We start from the raw sequence: 21,634 nt of genomic DNA on the forward strand, positions 1-21,634 counted from the left end.
GCTTGTGTATTGGGTTCTTTTTAATCGTGTGTGTCAGGTCTGGCAGCCATTCAAATAAAGCAGAAAGCCAGCACCAAATTCAAACAAAAAACAACTGCCAAGCCTGACACACACGATTAAAAAGAACCCAATACAAAAGCCAGAAGATGGCAGATGAGAGTCTGCCCAGACGTCGCTATAATAAAAGCACAAATATTAAGACGTGGGAAAATTCCCGAAGAAACCTAAATACCATACAAATATATTCTTGTTTACATATAAAAATATCGAAGACAGCATGACCACCATCCTGGCATTTATTTCACCATACACACTAAAATAAAAAACCACATATATACTATTTATACATTGACATTTTTGTACAGTTATTCTTGACCAATTTCTCTTCTCAAAATCCTTCAGTGAGGATTTTGACCTCCTAACTTCTGGAAGCAAACTGTTCCACTAGTTAATTGTTCTCCCTGTTAGGAAATTCCTCCTTAGTTCTAAGTTGCTTCTCTCTTTGGTTAAATTCCATCCATTGCTTCTTGTCCTGCCTTTCAGTGCTTTGGAGAATAGCTTGACTCCCTCTTCTTTGGGGCAGCCCCTCAAATAGTTATTGGGTCACTCATAACCAAGAAAGCCATGAATTCCTTTACAGGGCAAAGGGTCGGAATAGAGCAGGGGGAGGATGATTATGACCACTTTTAGGCCCTGTGGACTTCCAGAATACCTGAGCCATTCTCGGAGTTGAAGTCCACAGGTTATTAAATTGCCATAATTGCCTGCCCCAGGAATACAATAGAGGCTTACGGGACTCAACGGTTTAAACCTAGAAAACCAGTTTAGGGTAGTGGTTAAGGCCAGAGGCTAGAAACCAGCTAGGTGACTTTGACTGGTTCCTCTCTCAGTTCTAGGAAGCAGGCGAGGGTCGATCATTTTGGAAATCTTGCCAAGAAAAACGGCGAGGATTTGTCCAGCTAAATCACCTCCCCTTCCCATTTTAATTTCTGAAATCAAAAGTCATCCTGTCAGTTTATGACATTTTCCATCTTTCACAGTCCGATCCAGACTTTGGCCCCTTTAAGACATGTGGACTTCAACTCCCAGAATTCCCCAGCCAGACATGATCACCATGGAAACAATCCTTTTTTTTACTTCCTTTTAAGGAGTCCTTCAGACAAAGATTACTGTAAACATATTGCAATTCCTTTATTGTTTTAGTCAAACGGAGACTGTCCTTTCAGAAGATGGCAGCAAAGCTATTCTGAATTTATTCGGGTTGCTTTCAGAATGAGAAAACATGGAGAGGAAATGCTCAATAGGATCGCTGAATGCTATTTGTGACCTGAACTACTTCTGATGTGCTATAAAACTGAAATGTAAGGGGAAAAGATGAAGGGGGCGGGGAGAAATTTAAACATTGCAACTGGGAAAAACCTGTTCAACGTTTGAAACTTCCTTGGGCTTCCTCAGAAAAGAATCCAATTAACTAGGAAAACTTGCTATAAAATTTGCTGGGGCTAATTCCTAGGCAAGTACAACATCAAACTTTTTAATGGTTACAGCAGGTTTCTGAACAGGTATTTGTGAATGTTTATGTAACATGAATTGACACCCGTTGTGTCAGCTTACCCACAAATGTTCATTGTCAAAGTTCAAAATAAGAGTTATGAACAGGAAAAAAAAGTTAGCGTGTACCCCAGGAGTCCCCAAACTTGGCAACTTGAAGACTTGTGGACTTCAACTCCCAGAATTCTCCAGCCAGCATAGCTGGGAATTCTGGGAGTTGAAGTCCACAAGTCTTAAAGTTGCCAAGTTTGGAGACCTCTGGTGTACACCAAGGGAGCCCAACCGTGGCAACTTTAAGACCCATGGGCTTCAAGACCTGATTTTAAGACCCATGGACTTCAACTCCCAGAATTCCCAGCTATGCTGGCTGGAGAATTCTGGGAGTTGAAGTCCACAAGTCTTCAAGTTGCCGAGTTTGGAGACCCCAATGTACACAATCAAGTTTGCATCCAAACCAACATTAACCTCAGGCAGCCGTCTCTGGCCTCCAAAGAATTCTTTGGGTCCCACCATCACCACACTCGGCATTGATGGATGAGTTCCTTCAACCTCCGGATGCCTTCGATGCTTTTGTCCTTCAGAGCCATTGCCAGCAGAACGGCCTTGTTGCCAGCTTCCTGAGACACCAAGGTCACCAGATGCTTGGCGGAGATGTGGACAAGAGGCTGAAAGCAAAGCAAGAAGATCTTAAGTGAAACCCATTTAAAAAGAAAAGAGCAAAATCCATCTTCCAAAACAATTTCTTTTATTTAGGGAAGGATCAAATTGGCAAAGTCCATTAAAATTCCAGATCCGACACAACCCGGAATTACCCCACATAATATTGGAAGTTAGAAACACACCCCCAAAGTCACATTCTCCAATCGAAGCAAATCAACGTTTGCCTGGTGTCCTCAGTCTCCACCTCCAGGTCTCAGCAGGGTCAGCTTTCGTTCCCACGGGAAGGAGAACCACCTAGCCTAAACAACTCTCTCTATCTCCACTCCTCCCACCTTAGGAATGTGGCAAGTCCGAAAACCTTCCCCCATAACCAGCAAAGAGAAAAAGAATAGATAATAAGGCTAAATAAAAGGGCTACGCATATGTCAACTTCGGGCTTGACATTCACCTTCTCCACCTCTTCCTCCACGGTGTGGCTATCTGGCTAAGCCATCAAGACAGCTGGTGGACTTCCAAAAGAAAACAAAGGAAGTGAAAAAAAGGAGAAAGGAAGATACTGGGAGGTTAAACGAAGATAGGGACGGGAGGAAGAATACCTCATCTTTGCCCAGGAGAACTTTCGTGGTCCACGAAGTTCTGTTGATCCCATCGGGTACTGCGTCAGGCTCCACTGAGACCAGAGTCCCCATCTTTCCATACTGGGTCACCACCACCAGGATCGTGGCTCCAAAGGAGGTGCACACCACCTCCGTTGGGATGCCACACACGGCTTCTCTGGTCTGCTTTGAGACTGGGATGGCCTGAGTCGCCATGGCAGGAATCGGTCCTTGCCTTAAAGGAAACCATCAGTAAGAAAGATGCAGCATCTCACGATGCTTTCAAGCCAGCTTCTCCACGAGGGAAGGCTCGGCTCTTGCCTCCTGAGAGGTGGCCCTTAATTTTGACCCTGGTTCTTCTCAGTTAATTTGCCCATAAGGAGACAAAGAAAAAGTTTGCTTGGCAAAGAATTCTGAACCTTAAGCCTGAACGGTTTTAAATATCCCTCTCTCAGTGGCACGGTGTGTCTGTCTATCTGGATTTCCTTCCTTCTTGTTTCCACCTATCACCTACCTCTCCTTCCTTTCCTTCCTCTCATTTCCATCTCCTTCCTTCCTTCCTTCCCTTTTCTTCCTTTCATTTCCATCTCCTTCCTTCCTTCCATCCATCCTTCCCTTTTCTTCCTTTCATTTCCATCTTCTTCCTTCCTTCCATTCCTTCCTTCCTTTCCCTCCTTCCTCTCATTTCCATCTCCTTCCTTCCATCCTTCCCTTCCTCTCATTTCCATCTCCTTCCTTCCTTCCTTCCTTCTCCTTCCTTCCTTCCATCCTTCCCTCCCTCTCATTTCCATCTCCTTCCTTCCTCCCATCTCCTTCCTTCCTCCCTCCCTCCCTCCCATCTCCTTCCTTCCTTCCTCTCAACAACAAAGCAAAAGCTACGACTAGGTAAAACCACTTTCACCATCGCTTGTACTGGAAACCTGCAGTCGCTCTTGCCTGCTGGGTCCCCCAAATCTGCGTTCGCTTTCTCTCCTTTGACAACGGACTCGGGTTCACCCTGGCTCGGCTCTTTACCCCAAACCACGACCGGCGCCTCCTGCCAACCCGGAACCCGCGCGCGGCGAGCCTTGCCAAGCCTGGGGGGGCGGCAAGGGGGCGCCTCAGCTTGCAGGCTGCCCTCTCCGGAGGAGCCGCGCCAGGAAGGCCCGAAAACCAAACCCTCCCAAGGCGCGCAGTGGAAGGCGGGTGGTCCGGCGTTTAGGGCCCCCTTTCCTGGAGGAGAAGAAGGGAGCGCGCAGCGCCTGCCCGCCGCCCGCCTGCCTCTCCAGCCAGCCGGGCTCGCGCGTAGGATGCGCGTGGGTGCAGCTGCGGCTCTCCAAAGCGCATGGCTAGGTTCGGTTCGGCTCTACGTGGCCGGTCCGGACCTAGAACCTAGCCTCCCCACTACAGCCCGGTTCCACCGACCGAGCCCTGCGCTTGCTTGCTTGCTTGCTTACCTTCCAAGCAATCGTTCCCTCCGCCTCCGCCGGTCTGGGCTGCTTCCGCACGCCTTCCTCCTCCCGGGAGGAGCGTAAAGATGGGCGGAGCGCATCCCCGAAGCCGGGAGTCTCTGGGCGTGTGCAGAGCGCCTCCCCTTGCTTGGCCCGGTGGAAGTGGACCCTTGGGGGTCGAAGCAAAGAGGGTCAACTTGGCCGCAATCGCTGCCCCGGGGAGGTTGGCATTGCAAAACTGGATGCCAAAGAAAGAACAGGGGCAGAGCGCTGGAGAAGGGGCAGAGGGGCCACTGCCTTAGGGAGCAGGAAGATCTTAGCCATGGTTTATTAACTAAGCCAGAATCAAACAGCCTATGCTAAACTCTAAACCAGAATGGCTGGGTTGATGATATATTAAGCAACTTGTGTGGGTTTCAATTCCCAGAATTCTCCAGCAAGGCTAGCTGGGGAATTCTGGGAATTGAAGTCGAACGAAGCTGGCTGGGGAATTCTGGGGCAGTTGGCATCCACGCAACCTTCAAGTTGCCAAAGTTGCAAGGTACCGATTTAGGCTAAAAGAGAAACAAACCAACAAACCACATCCTGGTTTATGGGTTGTGTGCATGCAGCTTGTGAGTTTAATTCTTCACCCCTCCATTGCTTCCAGCATGCATAACCAATCTGGGGTGTGTGTGTGTGTCCCTGAATGGAGAAGTGCGTCTTCCCCAAAACAGAACCATTCAGTCGAAGAATCCCTGTTCTAAAAAAAAACAACCCCAATCGTCTGTTAAAAGGGGGGCTTTTAATACATGGACCCAGTGATTAATTGGCAACATCTTTTTATAGTTGATCAAAATGTCCCTAATTAATTCAGCCGATTTGCCCAATATAGCAAATGTTCATTTAAACCTCATTGATTTAAGGAGCACGGATTCAGACTTGGAGGCATGTCGCTGAGATTAACGACCCTTATTTTCTGCAAGATCTTTAATTTCGATATGATTTATTTGCAAAGCTGATGGACTGGGGGGGTGGGGGGTGGGGTGGAGGGAGCCGGGTGGAAAGACAGAAATGAATGCAAAATCTAGATGAAGTGCTTTCGAACAGAAACAAGTCATGCGAGAAAAGAACCAGAAAACGTACAGGGTTTTTGGGAGGGAGAAAACAATCCTCAATTCAGAAATTATTATACAGAAAATTTCTGAGAAGCTTTCCTTCCAGCCGAAAAAAAAATGCTTGCAAACTATTCCACAGTTGCATTGAATTTATTTTTTTATTATTTTTTAAATCTTAGCCAACTTGTTCAAGACGAAACTGGAAAAAGCATGCTCAGGCGGGCATTTCCTCCTTTGCTGCCTTCTAGGGCTGTTTGGACTGCGTCTCCCAGAGTTCCACAGGAGTCAGGCTAGGAATCCTGGGAGTTGAAGTCCCTGCACATCTGGCTGGCGAGCCATTGAGGAAGCCTGGCGGGAGAATGTTGCCATGGTAATTCCCCTAGAGGGCAGCAGAGTTCCACAGAAAAGCTCACCCAGGAATGCCTTGTCTATCAGCATCCTCCTGGTGGCTGTGGATTATGGTTGTGAATCTCGGTTAGCAATCTTGGTTTGTCTTCACGCTTTCTGGAAGCGGGGTGGGGGGCTGAGGATTCCACCTCCTTTCTTTTTGTCACCGTCAAAGCCTTCCCTAATCCAGGGTTTCTTAACCTTGGGCCCTTTGAAGATGGCTGGGCTTCTTCAACTCCCAGAATTCCCCAGGCAGTTTGCTGGCTGGGGAATTCTGGGAGTTGAAGTCCACCCATCTTCAAGGAGCCACGGTTGAGAAACACTGCCATCGTGTTTATTTTGTCAGGGATGGTAACGTCAACCCATGGTCGTGTCATGGCTTGTCCACAAATCATGATCAAACCCATGTCGGTTTCTTTGATAAGCCACAGCTGAGCATCGTTGTAGAGATGCAACGGTTGGGGTAAAAGTCCCCCCCTTTCCCCCCTCCTCTTACAACAGAAATCATATTTTTTTTTGAAGATGAGGAGAAAGCTCACCCCTCAGTTTCTGAGCTCCAGTTAAACCAGAAGGTCCCCCCCCTCTCCCAGTCAGGAAGGCCAGATCTGAGGAGGGGTCTTCCTCCCTGAATTGGTGAGTCATGCTTCCTTTAATACAAGCCCCCCTCTTCTCTCCCCCTCCTCCTTTCTGTAGCCCTGGTTTGGCTGAGATGATCACGGAGGAGGGAAAAAAATATGTGCTAATGGGAAGTTGATCCTTCAGTGGCACCAAGAGTGAGTCACCCTGTGGGAGGGGGAATTAGAGGGGGGAGATACAGACCAGTTTTATTTTGCAAAAGCTTAGCTAGTGACAGAAGAGTGTTGGGGGGCACCTTGGAGGACTTCTAGTCTAACCCCCGCTCAAGCAGGAGACCCTATAATACCAACTGATGGCTAACCTTTTGGGGCTCCTGTGCTAAAAATTGTGCGTGCGCTTGCACACTTGCACTCGTGTGCCAGCACCCAGAAGGCAATGCGTGCCCCACCCGCGTCCCCTACGCAAGTGCGTGTAATCCCCACCCACCCAGCCCCGCTGCCCCCTTACCTGCACTGCCCCTCACAGCTGATTTTCGGCTAGTTTGAGGCCTTTTTCGGTCTCCCAAAGGCTTGAGGAAGGCTTCTGCAGGCTTCGCAGGCCGAAAACTAGCCCCGTTTCATCACGTCCGGTATTTTCAGAAAAACAGGAAGTGGTGAAACGGGGCTAGTTTTCGGCCTGCAAAGCCTGCAGAAGCCTCCCTCAAGCCTTTGGGAGACCGAAAAAGGCCTCAAACCGGCCAAAAATCAGCTGTGAGGCGCACACAGGCGCAGTGAGGTAAGCTGGCCTGCAGCTCGTGTGCCGGCACAAATGGCTCTGCGTGCCACCTGTGGCACACGCGGCATAGGTTCGCCGTCAGAGCCCTATCCCATTTCAGACAAGTGGCTGTCCAGTCTCTTCTTCAAAGCCTCCAAAGCACCCACAACTTCTGGTCCTTTGATCAAACGTTCGGATCGTTGGGAAATTTCTGCTTAGTTCCAGGTTGCTTCTTTCTTTGATTAATTTCCATCCGTTGCTCCTTGTGCTGCCTCAGGCAGGAGGAGAAAAAGGCACCAGCCCAACTTGGCCTGAAAAGCAAAGCCCGAGGGCCCATTTCTGAATTTCCTTCCCTCTCAGGGTGTTTTTTAAATAAGCCCTGGGGTGTAGCTTTCAGTATGTTTTGCAAACCCAAACTATGCGCCTCCTCCTTCCTGGGTAGAATCTGAGCCCCAAGTTATCCATGTGAGCACCAGCCAAACTTCCTTAATTTTGCCTCTGTAGAAAGTCCTCTCCTAGAAGAATGAAATATTCTAGGAAATATTCAAAGGGTAGGATATTTTCCCTAAAAGAGAAATAGAAATCTTTTTTTTTTAATAAATTTTATTGAATTTACAATTAAAAAAAAACATAACAACATTACATATGCAACAGAGAGAAAAAAGAAGAAAGAAAGAAGGGAAAGAGGAGAAAAAAAAAGCTCGGTCTTGCGACGAAAAAGGAGAAAAAGAAGTATAAAAGAAAGAAAAAAAAACAAAGAGACGGAAGAAAAAAGAGAATACGTTAAAAACAGACAGATATCCTTTATGACAGTCTGCAAGATCCAATTCTCCTACCTTACTTTAAATATACACATCTTATCACTTTTTATGCTTAAATTACCGATTATTCATTGAACAGTTTATCTCTGATATAACCAATTATACCACGCATTCCAATTATTATCAAATGCTGAAGACTCTTTATTTTTAAGAGCTATGGTTAAATTGTCCATTTCTGCACAGTCACATATTTTCTGAATGACCATTTGATCTGTAGGTAAATAGGATGATTTCCAGCACTGGGCAAATGCTAATCTGGCCGCAGTTAGGATATGAATTATTATATATTTCGTCTTTTTAGGAAAATGTTTATCAGAGATCCCTAGTAGGAAGAACTCTGGTTTGTATTCGATTTGTTCTTTGGTTATTTCCTCCAGCCATTTTCTAATTTTTTGCCAGTAGAGAAATAGAAATCTTAAGGGGCACAGAAACTCAGCCCCAGCTCCCTGCCCCCAGCCCCACGGGAGTCTGACAGCAACCAATAGAACACACTGCCCTTGCCACAGGGACAGCAAGCTCAAGGGCAAAGCCGAAGAGAAGGTATAAATACCCCTCCATCTCAACGCCATGTGGTCAGCTGCCCAGACCTCAAACCCATGTGGTTCTGTTTCAACATTAAACCGCCTTTCCAATCAGCCTCCATGTTTCCAGTGTCTTCCTCCCTACTTGGAACCGTGTCTTCCAACCTCTCTTTATCCTCATCCCTTCTGGTTTACAAAATCCAATGAGAACCCCTTCCCAACCGCGTCCACGGAGACCGAAATATTGGCAGAGATGGGCATCTGTGTGACAGTCTCCCCTCTTCCTTTCCCTCAAATTGCTGGGATCCCATTAGGAATATTGGTTAGCTTGGCTGGACTTCTGCTCAGCATTATTTTAGGCCCAGCGTGGGGTTGCTGCTGAACGCTGGGTGATTAACGACGGCATTAATCATCCCACCGGTTCTTGCCTGCCATATTTCAATTAAATTGTAAACTTGTGCTGGAGATCAGTCATTAACTCTCCAGGCGTGAGAAATGGTTGTTCGGGTCTATTCGGAACATCCCGTCACAGCGGCGTATTGGAAAGACGGCCTTTTCTCTCCCTGAACAAAATATTGCAACGGAGGGGAGGTTAGCATCCCCAGGGCTGTTCCAGCAAGGGGTTTTTCTTTCTCCGAAAGAGCCATTTGCCGTTAAAGGTAAGAATGAAAACAGTCATAGTTTGTTTGAGATCACGGTTTTCCAAACTTTAATTTGAATTTGAACTCTTTATTGTCATTGTACGTATATGCACAATATAAATACAACGAAATTCACATAACACCCAGATACACGCAACATGCACACACACACATGACAGTCCCCAAACACACCCCACCCACCAAAATTCCCCACCCCTAAAAACACACAAGCGCCCACTCAACAGACCAAGTAATACTGTCCAACAGCTCGCTTGATGGTGGCCCTTAAGTTCATCGTTAAGGTCAATTATAACTCTGGGATAAAAACTATTCAGAAAATGTGGGGTCCGAGTTTTAATTGTTTCTGTATCTTCTGCCAGAGGGCAACAGTTCACAAAGATTGTGAGTAGGGTGGGAAGAGTCTCTGAGAATGTTGTGCAACTTCCTTAAAAGCGAGGTGTGAAGATGTCGTCCCAGGACTGGTAGCTGGAGCCCAGTGATATTCTGGGCAGTTTGAATGATTCTCTGTAGAGCCTTTTTGTCCGCTAAGATGGGTGGATTTCAAATTGTGGTGCTGGAGAAGACTCTTGAGTAGAGTAGAGTAGAGTAGAGTAGAATAGAGTAGAGTAGAGTAGGAATAGACTAGACTAGAATAGAATAGACTAGAATAGAATAGAATATAGGAATAGAGTAGAGTAGAGTAGAGTAGAGTAGAGTAGAGTAGAGTAGAGTAGAATAGAATAGAATAGAATAGAATAGAATAGAAGAATAGGTTAGAGTACAAGAGTGGAAGAGTAGAGTAGAGTGGAAGAGAATAGACATCAGAATAGAATAGAATAGAATAGAATAGAATAGAATAGAATAGAATAGAATAGAATAGAATAGAATAGAATAGAATAGAATAGAATAGAATAGAATAGAATTAGATTAGAGTAGAGTAGAGTAGAATAGAATAGAATAGAATAGAATAGAATAGAATAGAATATAGGAATATATTCTATCCATCCTGCTTGGACTGAACATCTGGAACTGAATGGATTCCTTCCCCTATGGCAGTTGTCATTTCCCGAAGCCCCTCGTCCTTCTCTCTCCCCCATCCCCCCCCCCGGTTTGCTTCTATATTAAAAATAGGTTTGTGTCATTTTTATTTAATCAAAGAGTTCATTAAAACAGAATCAAAGCAGCGTGGAAAGAAAAAAAAACCAACCTCTAGAGGAAGAAAGTATGAAATCGTGGTTAGATACATCAGTCAAAGGCTTGCGGGAAGCCAAGCCTAACCGTTTCCCAATTAAAGGAGGGGAGAGAAACCAAGACGAACGAATAGGGAACGTCTCTTTTTTGTGTGTTTCTCCCACAGTCCCTCCGGAGCTGCACAACATCACACCCATGAGGGGCCCAGTGAACTTGTTTAATGCGCTTTCGCTTCTCCCCCACCCGCCACAGTTCTCTAAATTGCCATCATTTCATCTCCCAGCGTTGCATGGAGACTCCACTCGTGGCATCGCCCCGCTCCGCCCTGCCAAAAAGGAAGATAAAGAATGTTAATATTCTTCGTGGTGGTTCCTAACTCCTCCAGATCCCAAATTGTTTTCCCCAAGTGTTGGGCCATTTGCAAGTTTGCAGAGTCCTGAGGCTCTGCAGAAAACTTCTCTAATGATTCCTTGGGAGGGAGGGAGGGAAAGGAAGGAAGGAAGGAAGGAAGGAAGGAAGGAAGGAAGGAAGGAAGGAAGGAAGGAAGGAAGGAAGGAAGGAAGAAAGAAAGAAAGAAAGAAGGGCGGGCATGATGGAAAGCATCACGCTAGTCCTCAGTGACCAGGGTGAGGGGAGAAACCAACGGAAATGCAATTTGGGAAGAAAAGCTGTCCTGGCATTTTAATGTCAGGGTAGGAACAAGATCCTTCTTTGGGGGGTGGGGTGTTTTTATCTTGGGGTGATTAAAAGGAATTTCATGGAATCCCTCCCTCCCTCCCTGCCTTCCTTCCTTTCTTCCCACTTAGCACTTAGACTTATATACTGCTTTACAGTGCTTTTACAGCCCTCTCTAAGTGGTTGACAGAGTCAGCCTCTTGTCCCCAACAATCTGGGTCCTCATTTTACCCACCATGGAAGGATGGAAGGCTGAGTCAACCTGGAGCCTGGTGAGATTTGAACTGCAGGCAGCCGGCAGGCAGCAGAAGTAGCCTGCAGTACCGCACTCTGACCACTGCACCACCGCGGCTCATTTTGAAGTACAAATAAAAACTAATTTTGTTGTGGAATGGATTTATTCATCTTCAGCTCATGGTTTGCTGGAGATGCTTGACTGCCCTCCGTATAGGGAACCAGGAGCAGGAGTGGGTCTCCTGTTGGCCATCGTTCCTTCCCTCCCCGCCACCTGGAAATGGGCGGGCTGCTTCTTTCCTTCTTGTTATACTGCACCAAGCACCAATTAGACACCCTGTGCAATAAATAATAATAAATAAAGATAATGCCGGTAGCGCAGAGCAATTAGCCAAGTGTGTTTGGTTAAGCAATGTGAGTCAGCCCGGGAATCGTCTTTGGGATGTGCAATTATTTTGACTCACATCACAGGCCCGGAAGGGAGATTTTGTTTTCCTATTTCATGGCCCCTAATTGCTCAAATTGGAGGTGGGCTGGGCGTTGGGAGGGGAAAAGGAGGCAGAGGCCCCAAAGTGTATCTGTAGGAAAGAGGACTAGGGGGAAAATAGGAAGGGGAGGAAGGAGGAAGAGAATGGGGGAGGAAGGAGGAGGAGAAAGAAAGAAAGAAAGAAAGAAAGAAAGAAAGAAAGAAAGAAAGAAAGAAAGAAAGAAAGAAAGAAAGAAAGAAGGAAGGAAGGAAGGAAGGAAGGAAGGAAGGAAGGAAGGAAGGAAGGAAGGAAGGAAGGAAGGAAGGAAAGAAAGGAAGGAAGGAAGGGAAGGGAAGGAAAGAAAGGAAGAAAGAAAAGAGGAAGGGAGGAAGGAAGGAAAGAAGGAAGGAAGGAAGGAAGGAAGGAAAGAAAGAAAGAAAGAAAGAAAGAAAGAAAGAAAGAAAGAAAGATTTTCTAGAAAGCCAGAATGACTACAATCCTGAGATTAAAGGATGTGCAAATGAGGAGCAAGGGAAATGCTGCTTATTTAGCAGCTGATTGGACTCCGACTAGGAAGAGAAAGAAGCCATTTCACCAAAAGAGGAGCAAACGTGACCAGGGAGATCAGGACAAAGCCTTCCCAGCTTCCCTGGACACTCATGGCCGGCTGGGGTATTCTGAGAATGGAAGTCCACCCGTCTTAAAGCGGGGAAACCCTGGCATCTATGTTCCACCAACAGGGATGCCCCCTGCTTTAGAACCCACCCAGGTAAAAGGATCAGGCTCAGAACATCTGGCGAAGGAAGAACAAGCACCTGTCTCACCCCAGGTAGCGCCAGCCCCCATTTGCAAGAGATCCTCTCTTTACCCGCAGGGCGGAAGGCACCGAGCCAGGAAAACAGCAACAACAACAACAAAAATCGGAGGATGTGGACTCTCCGCTTAGCCCCTTGCAAGAGAAATCTTTCACCAAGAGCAGCAAGCAAGAGAGAGGAACAAGAGACGGAGCGATGGCAGTTGACCTGAGCATCAGGCCAAGTGCCAGCTTGGCATGGGAGCTGTTTGCAAGTCAGCTCTTAATTCAATAGCTGTCCCCTTTAAATTGACTTGAGGAGTCCTGGGCATCTGGACTGATGGGGACGACGTGGCTTGTTCCCTCCGACGATGCAGCTTCCCCGAATGAGAAAGTCCCGCCGGCTCCCAGGCCATAATTTATTTATTCGGAATTATTTCTCCCAAGCTCTCCTGTCTTGCCTGTTTGCTTTCTTCCAGCCCTTCCTGTCTCTGGAGGAAGAGAGAGAGCAGCAGCAGGAAAGATCTTTGCTCGCAAAGGATGGATAACATCAGATGCTTGCTAAATCGACTGGCCACCGAGAGATCTCGAGGGACTCTATGTAATCATGGCTGCGCCTGGGGAAGCAAGCATGCTGCTTGCAGACGGTCAAGAGATCCGCTGGTACCTTTGGAGGATGACCCATTTACACCGGCAGGCACAAAATGCTATCCCCGCACATGTTGAGTGCCCCTCCGGTACTGGAGTCGGTACATGCGTGCGGTGGCAGGGAAGACGGAGAAACAAGCAATTAAAATCAGAAGCCATAAAACGCAGGATGGAGAATCGGTTCTGGAAAAAGCTTAACTGGATGCACAATAAAATCATTAAGACAAAACAGGCTGGAAGCTACTGGGGAATGTCTGGGAAATTTGAGGTTGACTTGCAAAGATTTCTGCCTCCTCGCGGTTCCCTGTTGACAATAATAAAGTCCTCACCCCAGAATAAGACTTAAGCGTAAAATAAACCAAGATGGGAAAGGAAGATAACCAGCTTTTGCAAGCGAAAAGCAAGTCCTCCAGGTCCTGGTTGTCCCAAAGGTGCTTTTGTCAAGAGGCAACTGGACTTTCTGTCGTTGTTGGTTTTTTGAAGACATTTCGCTTTTCGTCCAAGAAGCTTCTTCAGATGAGAAATGAAACATCTTCAAAGGAAACCTAGAAAGTCCAGTTGCCTCTTGAAAAAGCATCTTTGGGACAACTGAAGAGTAATGCGTTCACATTTTAAAAAATCCTTGGGGTAGATAGAACATTTTGGCTTCCTTTTGAGTCTTTCGTTGGTCAAATCTGGCCCGATCAAGATTTGCAGTTCCACCAATTTCCTTGAAATCTGCCATCCTGTTGCATTCTTGTTGGCCCTTTGTCTTCTTGTCATCTGCCGGGACTTCCAGCTTCTGGGTGGTCTTATGGTTTGTTGTTGAGCTTTTAGGCGTCTCCTTAAGTTCTGTTGTCTTCTCCAGCTGCTTTGGATGGATCATCTAGTTCAGGGGTGGTTGACAAAAATCCCAGCTGCCTGGTTGCTGGGTGGCCGTGGCCATGGTGGCCGTGGCCTATCAGAACTCCCAGGAGGGCTATCTTTCACCTTCCCCAGGGTCTGGAGGCTTCCCTTGGGTCTCTGGGAGGGCGAAAATGGTCTCCCCCAACCTCTGGAGGCCTTCCAGAAGCTGGAAACAGGCCCATTTCTGGACTTCTGGAACGTCTGTTTTTGGCCTGCTTTTTGCCCTCCCAGAGCCTCCGCACGGACCCTGCATCCAAAATGGGCTGTATGCAGACTCCTGGGAGGGGTGGGAGGGGCCAGCTGGTCAGTTCAACTACCACGTCGGCAAACCAGATGTAAATTTAACACCCGGTTCGCATGAACCGGTGCGAACCGGTAGAATCCCAACCCTGATCTAGTTCTTCCTTGGTGGCTCCAGACTGATCCCTCAGGTCTGGCTCTCAGTGGCCGCTTCTCTGCAGGCTACTAAATCCATCTGCAAAATCTTTTTCCTCCTTCTTTTCAGGGCCTCCGCAAGTCAAGCGTGAACGAGCCGTGGAGACGTGGTCTCCAGGAAGTCCGGCTTAAAGGCTGAACAATAGAGAGGTTTTATTATTGGGCAACGAAAGCTCTGCGGTAAAACCACCAAGCTCAGAGAGCACCAGGGATCCCACAGTCCAACCCTGAGCTACAAAGCTCCCCTTGGTAAGATCTTGGAGCCCCTGCCCGCAAAATCATGGGGGTATCTTCCCCTGCAGTCGGCTCCTGTAGCATGTTTCTTCTTTCCTGCAGGAAAATCCACAGGGCAGGAGAAGAATGTTTGTAGAAGCCATTTGTGACTCTTGCGGGACTTTTCATTCCATGGTGAAGTCTCTGGCAGAATTTCTGGTGCTCAACAACCCGAAGGAAAAAAAAAAGGCACTTGGTTCAACTGATCCCTGATCTCCACGGCATGCGAGGCCCCTTTTCGCCTTTGAAAGGATGCCGCGTAAAGGCTCATTAGTTTTAAGACAAGCTCTTTTCTACAGCTATCATTTTTAATTAGGGGAGCCGTTGAGCTGGCAAAGTTCTCCTCTTCTGCTGCTAAAGACAGAAACGGATGGCATTTCTTCGCTGGCATCGCCTGCCGTGTCCTGCAGAGGATGACAGTCCTCTGATTTTCATGAAAGGAGGTCTGAGCCTGGGGATGAGAATGGACCTCTGCAAAAGGTTGCAACGGTCAGGACAGATGTCCGTTCCTCCACCCTGGTCAGGCAGCTAGGTCACCCCAGTATCTGGGGACACTGTAGAACAGACATTAATACAATTGAGCGAGTCCGGAGGTATTTCACGAGAAGAGCCGTCCACTCCTCGGCTCGCAATAGAATCTCTTATGCCACCAGGCTTGAAATTTTGGACCTGGACAACCTGGAACCGTAATGGTGGACCTGTGGCACACAGGTGGCATACAGAGCCATTTGTGTGGACACACGAGCCCCTGGCAAACTTACCTGACGGCACCTCACAGCTGATTTTTGGCTGGTTTGAGACCTTTTTCGGCCTCCCAGATTGAGGGAAGCCTCTGCAGCCTTTGTACGCCGAAAAACCAGGCCTGTTTAGTTACTTCCTGTATTTCCGGAAATACCAGAAGTGATGCAATGGGCCCATTTTTCAGCCTACAAAGGCTGCAGAGGCTTCCTTTGAGCCTCTAAGAGGCTGAAAAAGGCCTCAAACAGGCTGAAAATCAGCAGGGAGGCACAATGCAGGTAAGGGGGCCGCAGGGGGAGGGGTGAAGGGGGAATTTTGCACCCATGCTCAGGGGGCGTGGGGAAGGCCCATGCACAATGCTTTCTGGGTGCTGACATGCGAGCGCGTGCAATTTTTGGCACAGGAGCCCCCAATGGTTAGCCACCATTGACCTAGAACTATGCCACCTACGCTCTGACCTAAGTTAAGTTCACAAAATTGTCTGCTACAACATCTTACCTGTCAACGACTACTTCAGCTTCAACCGCAATAACACACGGGCAAACAATAGATGCAAACTCCAAGTAAACCGCTCCAAACTCGATTGCAGAAAATACGACTTCAGCAACAGAGTGGTCAATGCCTGGAACTCCCTGACTCTTTCATTACATCATCAAACCCCGCAAAACTTTAACCTCAAACTGTCTACCGTGGACCTCACTCCATTCCTAAGAGGTCCTTCAAGGGGACGTGCATAAGTGCACCAACGTGCCCACTGTCCCTGTCTTACTGTCCCCATTGATTTGTACTCATTTATTATGTATATACTTACACCTGTTTATGCTTATAGGTTTATAGGTTATGTTCATACTTATACTTGTTTTCTCATTCATGCTTGACAAACTAAACTAAATAAATAAAATAAATAATAAACAAACAAACAAACAGTCAGAAGGAGAATCAAAGGAGGCTCCAACCAAGAACACGTGAAGTGTTAATACCACCTTATAAGGCCTTGGCAAGACCCCACTTGGAATCCTGCATCCAGCTTTAGTCACCACAATGTAAAAAAGATATTGTGACTCTAGAAAGAGGGCAGAGAAGAGCCACAAAGAGGACCAGGAGCCTGGAGGATAAAACATCCGAAGAGCGGTTGCTGGAATTGGGTCGGTCTTGTTTAATGGGAAGAAGGACCAGGGGTGACATGAGAGCAGTCTTCCAATATTTGAGGGGCTGCCTCAAGGAATTGCGGGGGTGTGTGTCAACTTATTCCCCAAAGCACCAAAGAGCAGGACCAGAAGGAGGCAAGAAGGCAGGACAAGAAGCCACGGATAAAAACCAATTAAGGAAAGAAACAACCGAGAGCCGAGGAGAAATTTCCTGACAGAAGAATGAAGCAGTGAAACTGCTCGTCTTCAGAAGTTGCAGGTGCTCCGACATTGGAAGGTTTATAAGAAGAGATTGGACAACCACAGAGTCTCCCGCCTGAACAGAGGGTTGGACTAGAAGACCTCCAAGGTCCGTTCCAACCCTGTTATTCGTTTGTTCCACCTTAACACTGATGGATGGATGATGTGCCATTAAGCCCCTGTCAACTCTGAGCAGCCACATCGATAAATCTCTCCACCTTAACTGGTTGTTGATAATCGGCCGGGCTAAATTGCGCGTTTCCAAGAGTCCCTTTTTCCTGACTAAGGAGAATGTGGCCTTCTTGGCTGGGAGGAGCAGGTGCTGGAGCTTACCAGGTGGAGTGCTGAGACAAGCAAGCGGGTTCCTGGGTTCTTTCCAGAAGGAAGGTGAAAAGCACTGCGGAAACTTTCGCGAGAGGGAAGGACCCCTCCGGAGAAACCCTGCTCAATGGGCAAGCTGGGCCGTGGGTTCAGGAAGGGAAGAACTGGGCTGAGTTGGAGTACGGTAGTTGGAGAAAGGGAAGGAAGGAAGGATGGAAGGATGGATGGATGGAAAGAAGGAAGGAAGGAACGAAGGAAGGATGGCTGGATGGAAAGAAGGAAGGAAGGAGGGAAGAAAGGAAGAATGAATGGAAAGAAGGAAGGGAGGGGGGATGGAAGGATGGATGGATGGATGGATGGATGGATGAAAAGAAGAAAGGAGGGAAGAAAGGAAGGATGAATGGAAAAAAGGAAGGATGGAAGGAAGGATGGATGATGGTAAGAAGAAAGGAAGGAAGGAAGGAAGGAAGAAAGGAAGAATGAATGGAAAGAAGGAAGGAAGGATGGAAAGAAGGAAGGAAGGGAGAATGGAAGGAAGGAAGGATGGATGGATGGAAAGAAGGAAGGATGGAAGGAAGAATGGATGGTTGGAAAGAAGAAAGGATGAATGGAAAGAAGGAAAGAGAAGGAAGAAAGAGAAAGTCAGGGAAGGAAAGGGAAGGAAAAAGAACAGAGGAAAAAAGGGGGGATGAAGGGGGGAGAGGAAAGGAAAGGAGGTATGGATATAAGGAGGAAATGTGTAAAATCCAGGTATCTACAAACTCATTCTGTTACAAATGGCCAAAGGCCCTGTCAAGTCAAGCCTGAGTTTGGATGGCTTCAAGGAAGCAAGCACGCCATTTCCTCGGCATCTCCAGCACAATTAATTTTGCCACCATTTCCTTCCAAGCTGTTTCCCAAGCTCTCCCCTTCCAGCCCAAAGCTCTGATCTCGCTGCCTCCCCTTCAAAACCCTTCCAGTCCCACCCAACTTCGTTTCTTCTCTGGGGCCAGCCAAGGCCGACCAAAGATGGGACCTTTATGGTCATTTCCTTCTGGTAAAAGATGCCCCCTTCCTCCCACCATTTGGGGACGAAGTGCTGGCCTCTCTCAGTCCTCTCTCCTGAAGCTTCCAGATGGGACCTCTGCTAGGGGGAACATCTGGAGATGGAAGCAGCCCCCAAGCCCAGCCAAAACCAATGAATACTCATGAGCTCCTGGAAGACGTATGAGAAGATTTAGTAGGGAAGACCAGCGAAAACTGCTTCGTACAGCAGAGTCAGGGAGTTTGACTGCCAAGGGTATATTTAGAAAGCCTGAAATCAATATTAACTTAATGCAGTTTATTCTGCCAATAGCAACCTTGATCCATAAAAAGCTGGCCTCGCTCCCAAACTTGCCTGGGACCCGTTCGAAACCCACCCATCCACCACTGGATGTCATCCTTGCTCTAAACAAATGGCTTTCTCGATTCCCAGCATCCGACTGTAGCCGTTTTGAAATCCTTCTTGACAAGAAGGTTTGAGGCCCGTTTGATTATCTTTGTCCATCTATCCGTTCTCCTCTTCCTCCTTTTGAAGTTTGCATCAGAGCCAAGGGGATTCCAGGAATATATATATATATATATATATTTAAATGCAAAATGTCGGGAACCCGTGAGTCAGTTTCTTTGCTATGTTCAGTTAGAAAACCAGGGGAGTGAGGGGGGGGTGCATTATAAGGGGGTTTTCATAAACCGTCAAGGGCTCATGGATTTTGGGTAAGGAAGGAGTTGGAGTGAGCAAGATCAAGGACTGTAGAATCATTGAAATCACTCAAGCAAGTCAGCCCAGGAGCAGACTGCAAAACCGAGGTGCTAGAAGAAGGGAAGAACATGATTAAAAAGAAGCAAGCAAGCAAAAGTCCTTCTATGTGTGCCCCACCCACCCGCCCACCCACTATTGATCGTGGTGACAGATGGAATGTAGCTGTCATTGCCGGGTGGCCCTGGTTTGAAAAGTGGCAGAGAGATAGAAGCAGGGAGGAACAGGGACCCCTCCAGCCTTCTCACTCTTCTATCTTGTCTTCCTTTGTAAATTTAATGGTGTGGCTCAAATTGCTGAGATTCTTCCTTCTCTTCCTCCTCCTTCCAATCATCATCATCATCATCATCATCATTTCTTCTACTTCCTCTTTCTCTTCTTCTCCTCCTCCTCTTTCTCTCCTCCTCTTCCTCTCCTTGTTCTCTCCTCCTCTCCTCCTCCTCCTCTTTTTCTCCTCCTCTTCCTTTCCTTCTTCTCTCCTCCTCTCCTCCTCCTCCTTTTCCTCTCCTCCTCCTCCTCTTCCTCTCCTCCTCTTCCTCTCCTTCTTCTCTCCTCCTCTCCTCCTCCTCCTTTTCTTCTCCTCCTCCTTCTCCTCTCCCTCTCCCTTTCCTTCTTCTCTCCTCTCCTCCTCCTCCTTTTCCCCTCCTCCTCCTCCTTCTCCTCCTCCTCCTCCTCTTCCTCTCCTCCTCTTTCTCTCCTCCTCTTTCTCTCCTTCTTCTCCTCTCCTCCTCCTTTCCCTCTCCTCCTCCTCCTCTCCCTCTCCCTTTCCTTCTTCTCTCCTCTCCTCCTCCTCCTTTTCCCCTCCTCCTCCTCCTTCTCCTCCTTCTCCTCTTCCTCTCCTCCTCTTCCTCTCCTCCTCTTCCTCTCCTTCTTCTCTCCTCCTCTCCTCCTCCTCTTCTTCCTCTCCTCCTCTTCCTCTCCTCCTCCTCCTCCTTTTCCCAACATTTTCTGTTCCAGAATTAATGCATTGGGTTTTCCCCCCTCCCCCCCTCCCTCAAACATGCTTGGATTCTTGACCCATCCCATTGACCATCCAGCTGCCCAACCTTAACTCACTCAGAAAATTCGCTGGGGCTTAAACGCTGACCACCCCCAACCCTTTTGCAAAGAGCTTCTCTCTCTCTCTCTCTCTCTCCGTCGCTCCCTCCCAGATCCTCTGTCCATCTTTTCTGCCTTTCATAAACTTCAAAGAGGCCCCAAAATGCCTAATGCTGGTTTGAAGGGGTCAAAAGTAATTTAATATCAGAGGACACCTGGAAGGAGGGTGACTGGAGATGACAAAAGGGAAAAAAATCTGGCCTGAACTTTGGTCAGAGAAAATTTTTCCACCTTCTCTTTCATCTTTATGTGCTCGCCACTAAATTACTCTCTCTTTGTTATGTCTCCTTGGTTGTTTTTCATTGTTCTCCAGAAGAGCCATAAAAAAAAAAATCCAGGAAAGGTTGCCTGTTGCTGCCGTCGGAATGTAAAACAAAATGAAAACTAAGATAGAAAGAAAGAAAGAAAGAAGGAAAATAAATCACCCTTGAATGGCAGGGCTAGGTTTTGCTGAGCCACAACTCATATGTGGGGCTGCCTGGGGTCCCGCAAATATTGCAGGCAAGTGCTTTTGAGGTTCCCTCTGCATCCCTTGGACCCCATTTTCATTTTGTAACATGGAAAAGAAATTGCTCCAGCCCAAATTTCCTTTGTTTACAACTTTGTTGCCTGAATTTCACAGGAGGGATTAGAAGCAGCGGAAGGAGAAGGGGGCAGAACTTCGGCTGCGGTGCTTCAACCAAGCTCCAAAGCTCCACCTCAGTCCATTTTGCATTTGGGACCTCCTCCTCCTCCTCCTCCTCCTCCTCCTCCTCTCAGCAAACTCCTCTCTCTTCTAGCACTGATGATGCTACCTAGTTGGGCTATGAAACGTTTCCAAGAAAACAAGTAAGCTCAGAGAGCATCAAAGACCTCACAGTTCCTCCTCCTCCTCCTCCTCCTCCTCCTCCTCCTCCTCCTCCTCCTCCTCCTCCTCCTCCTCCTCCCTTTCCCCTTCCTCTCTGCAAGCTCCACTTTCTTCTAGCACTGATGATGCTACCTAGTTGGATCCTGAAATATTTTTCTTGATCACTTTCTTTCATCCCATGTTGGCTTAAATTTCCTCTTGGTAACCTAAAAATGTCTGAATGAAACCTACACTAGTTGTCATGGTTTTGTTTGGCTTGGCTGATAGGGAAGAAATGGCCACCTGGGAGAAATATTTTTATTCATTATATATCAAGCTTGTTTGTTGCCAACGTTCAGTCATGAATTTCTGCCTGGTTATGAACTCTTACAGGCAGGAGCTTCAAAGGTATCCTCGTAGGCTGAACTAAGAAGGTAACCCAGCCAACCACGCTGAGCGTTTGTGGATTCTTCAAGTTTCTGGATCCTTCAACAAGCAGAAGAGGACAAAATGATGTCCTTCAGGTCGCCAGCATTGAATTTCCAAGAATTAACTACAATACTGTTCTTGGAGTAGGTGGTAGAGTCGGTGGCACTGGTGACAACTCCCTCGCCTTGGATGGTAAAAGTCCATAATTGGTGTCACAGTTGCTTTCATCTGCTGGGTTGAAGTGCTTTCAAGTATTTCAGCCAGTTCTTTTCCAGGGGACCATTTGCAAATTCAGCTAGGAAATTCAATTCAATTGAATCTCTGAACTGGTGCGCTCTCTGTCTCTCTCTGTCTCTCTCTCTCCCCCAGATGAGAAAGCCGAACTGGACCCATGGATCAGATAAATGCTTTTTGCCTTTT

The 21,634-nt window shown here is 47.3% G+C and overlaps 1 protein-coding gene across 2 annotated transcripts; it reads right to left on the reverse strand.

Moving 5' to 3' along the window:
• Positions 1 to 1,166: 1,166 nt before the first annotated feature.
• On the reverse strand, positions 1,167 to 4,294 carry PSMG3 (proteasome assembly chaperone 3). 2 transcript variants are annotated; one of them, XM_087912888.1, is made up of 4 exons: positions 4,244 to 4,294; positions 3,728 to 3,883; positions 2,808 to 3,042; positions 1,167 to 2,216 (listed from the first exon to the last, which is right to left on the reverse strand). In XM_087912888.1, exons 3-4 carry the CDS (start codon positions 3,021 to 3,023, stop codon positions 2,064 to 2,066), a joined length of 369 nt encoding a protein of 122 aa, XP_087769014.1. In that variant the 5' UTR covers positions 3,024 to 3,042; positions 3,728 to 3,883; positions 4,244 to 4,294; the 3' UTR covers positions 1,167 to 2,063. The 2 variants fall into 2 exon arrangements, with proteins under 2 accessions (XP_087769014.1, XP_026560152.1); XM_026704367.2 differs by lacking the exon at positions 3,728 to 3,883.
• Between the last annotated feature and the right edge of the window lie 17,340 nt (positions 4,295 to 21,634).

The sequence above is a fragment of the Pseudonaja textilis genome, chromosome 14, assembly GCF_049901715.1.
Source record: "Pseudonaja textilis isolate UNSWEBS1 chromosome 14, rPseTex1.2, whole genome shotgun sequence".
Lineage (NCBI taxonomy): Eukaryota > Metazoa > Chordata > Lepidosauria > Squamata > Elapidae > Pseudonaja > Pseudonaja textilis.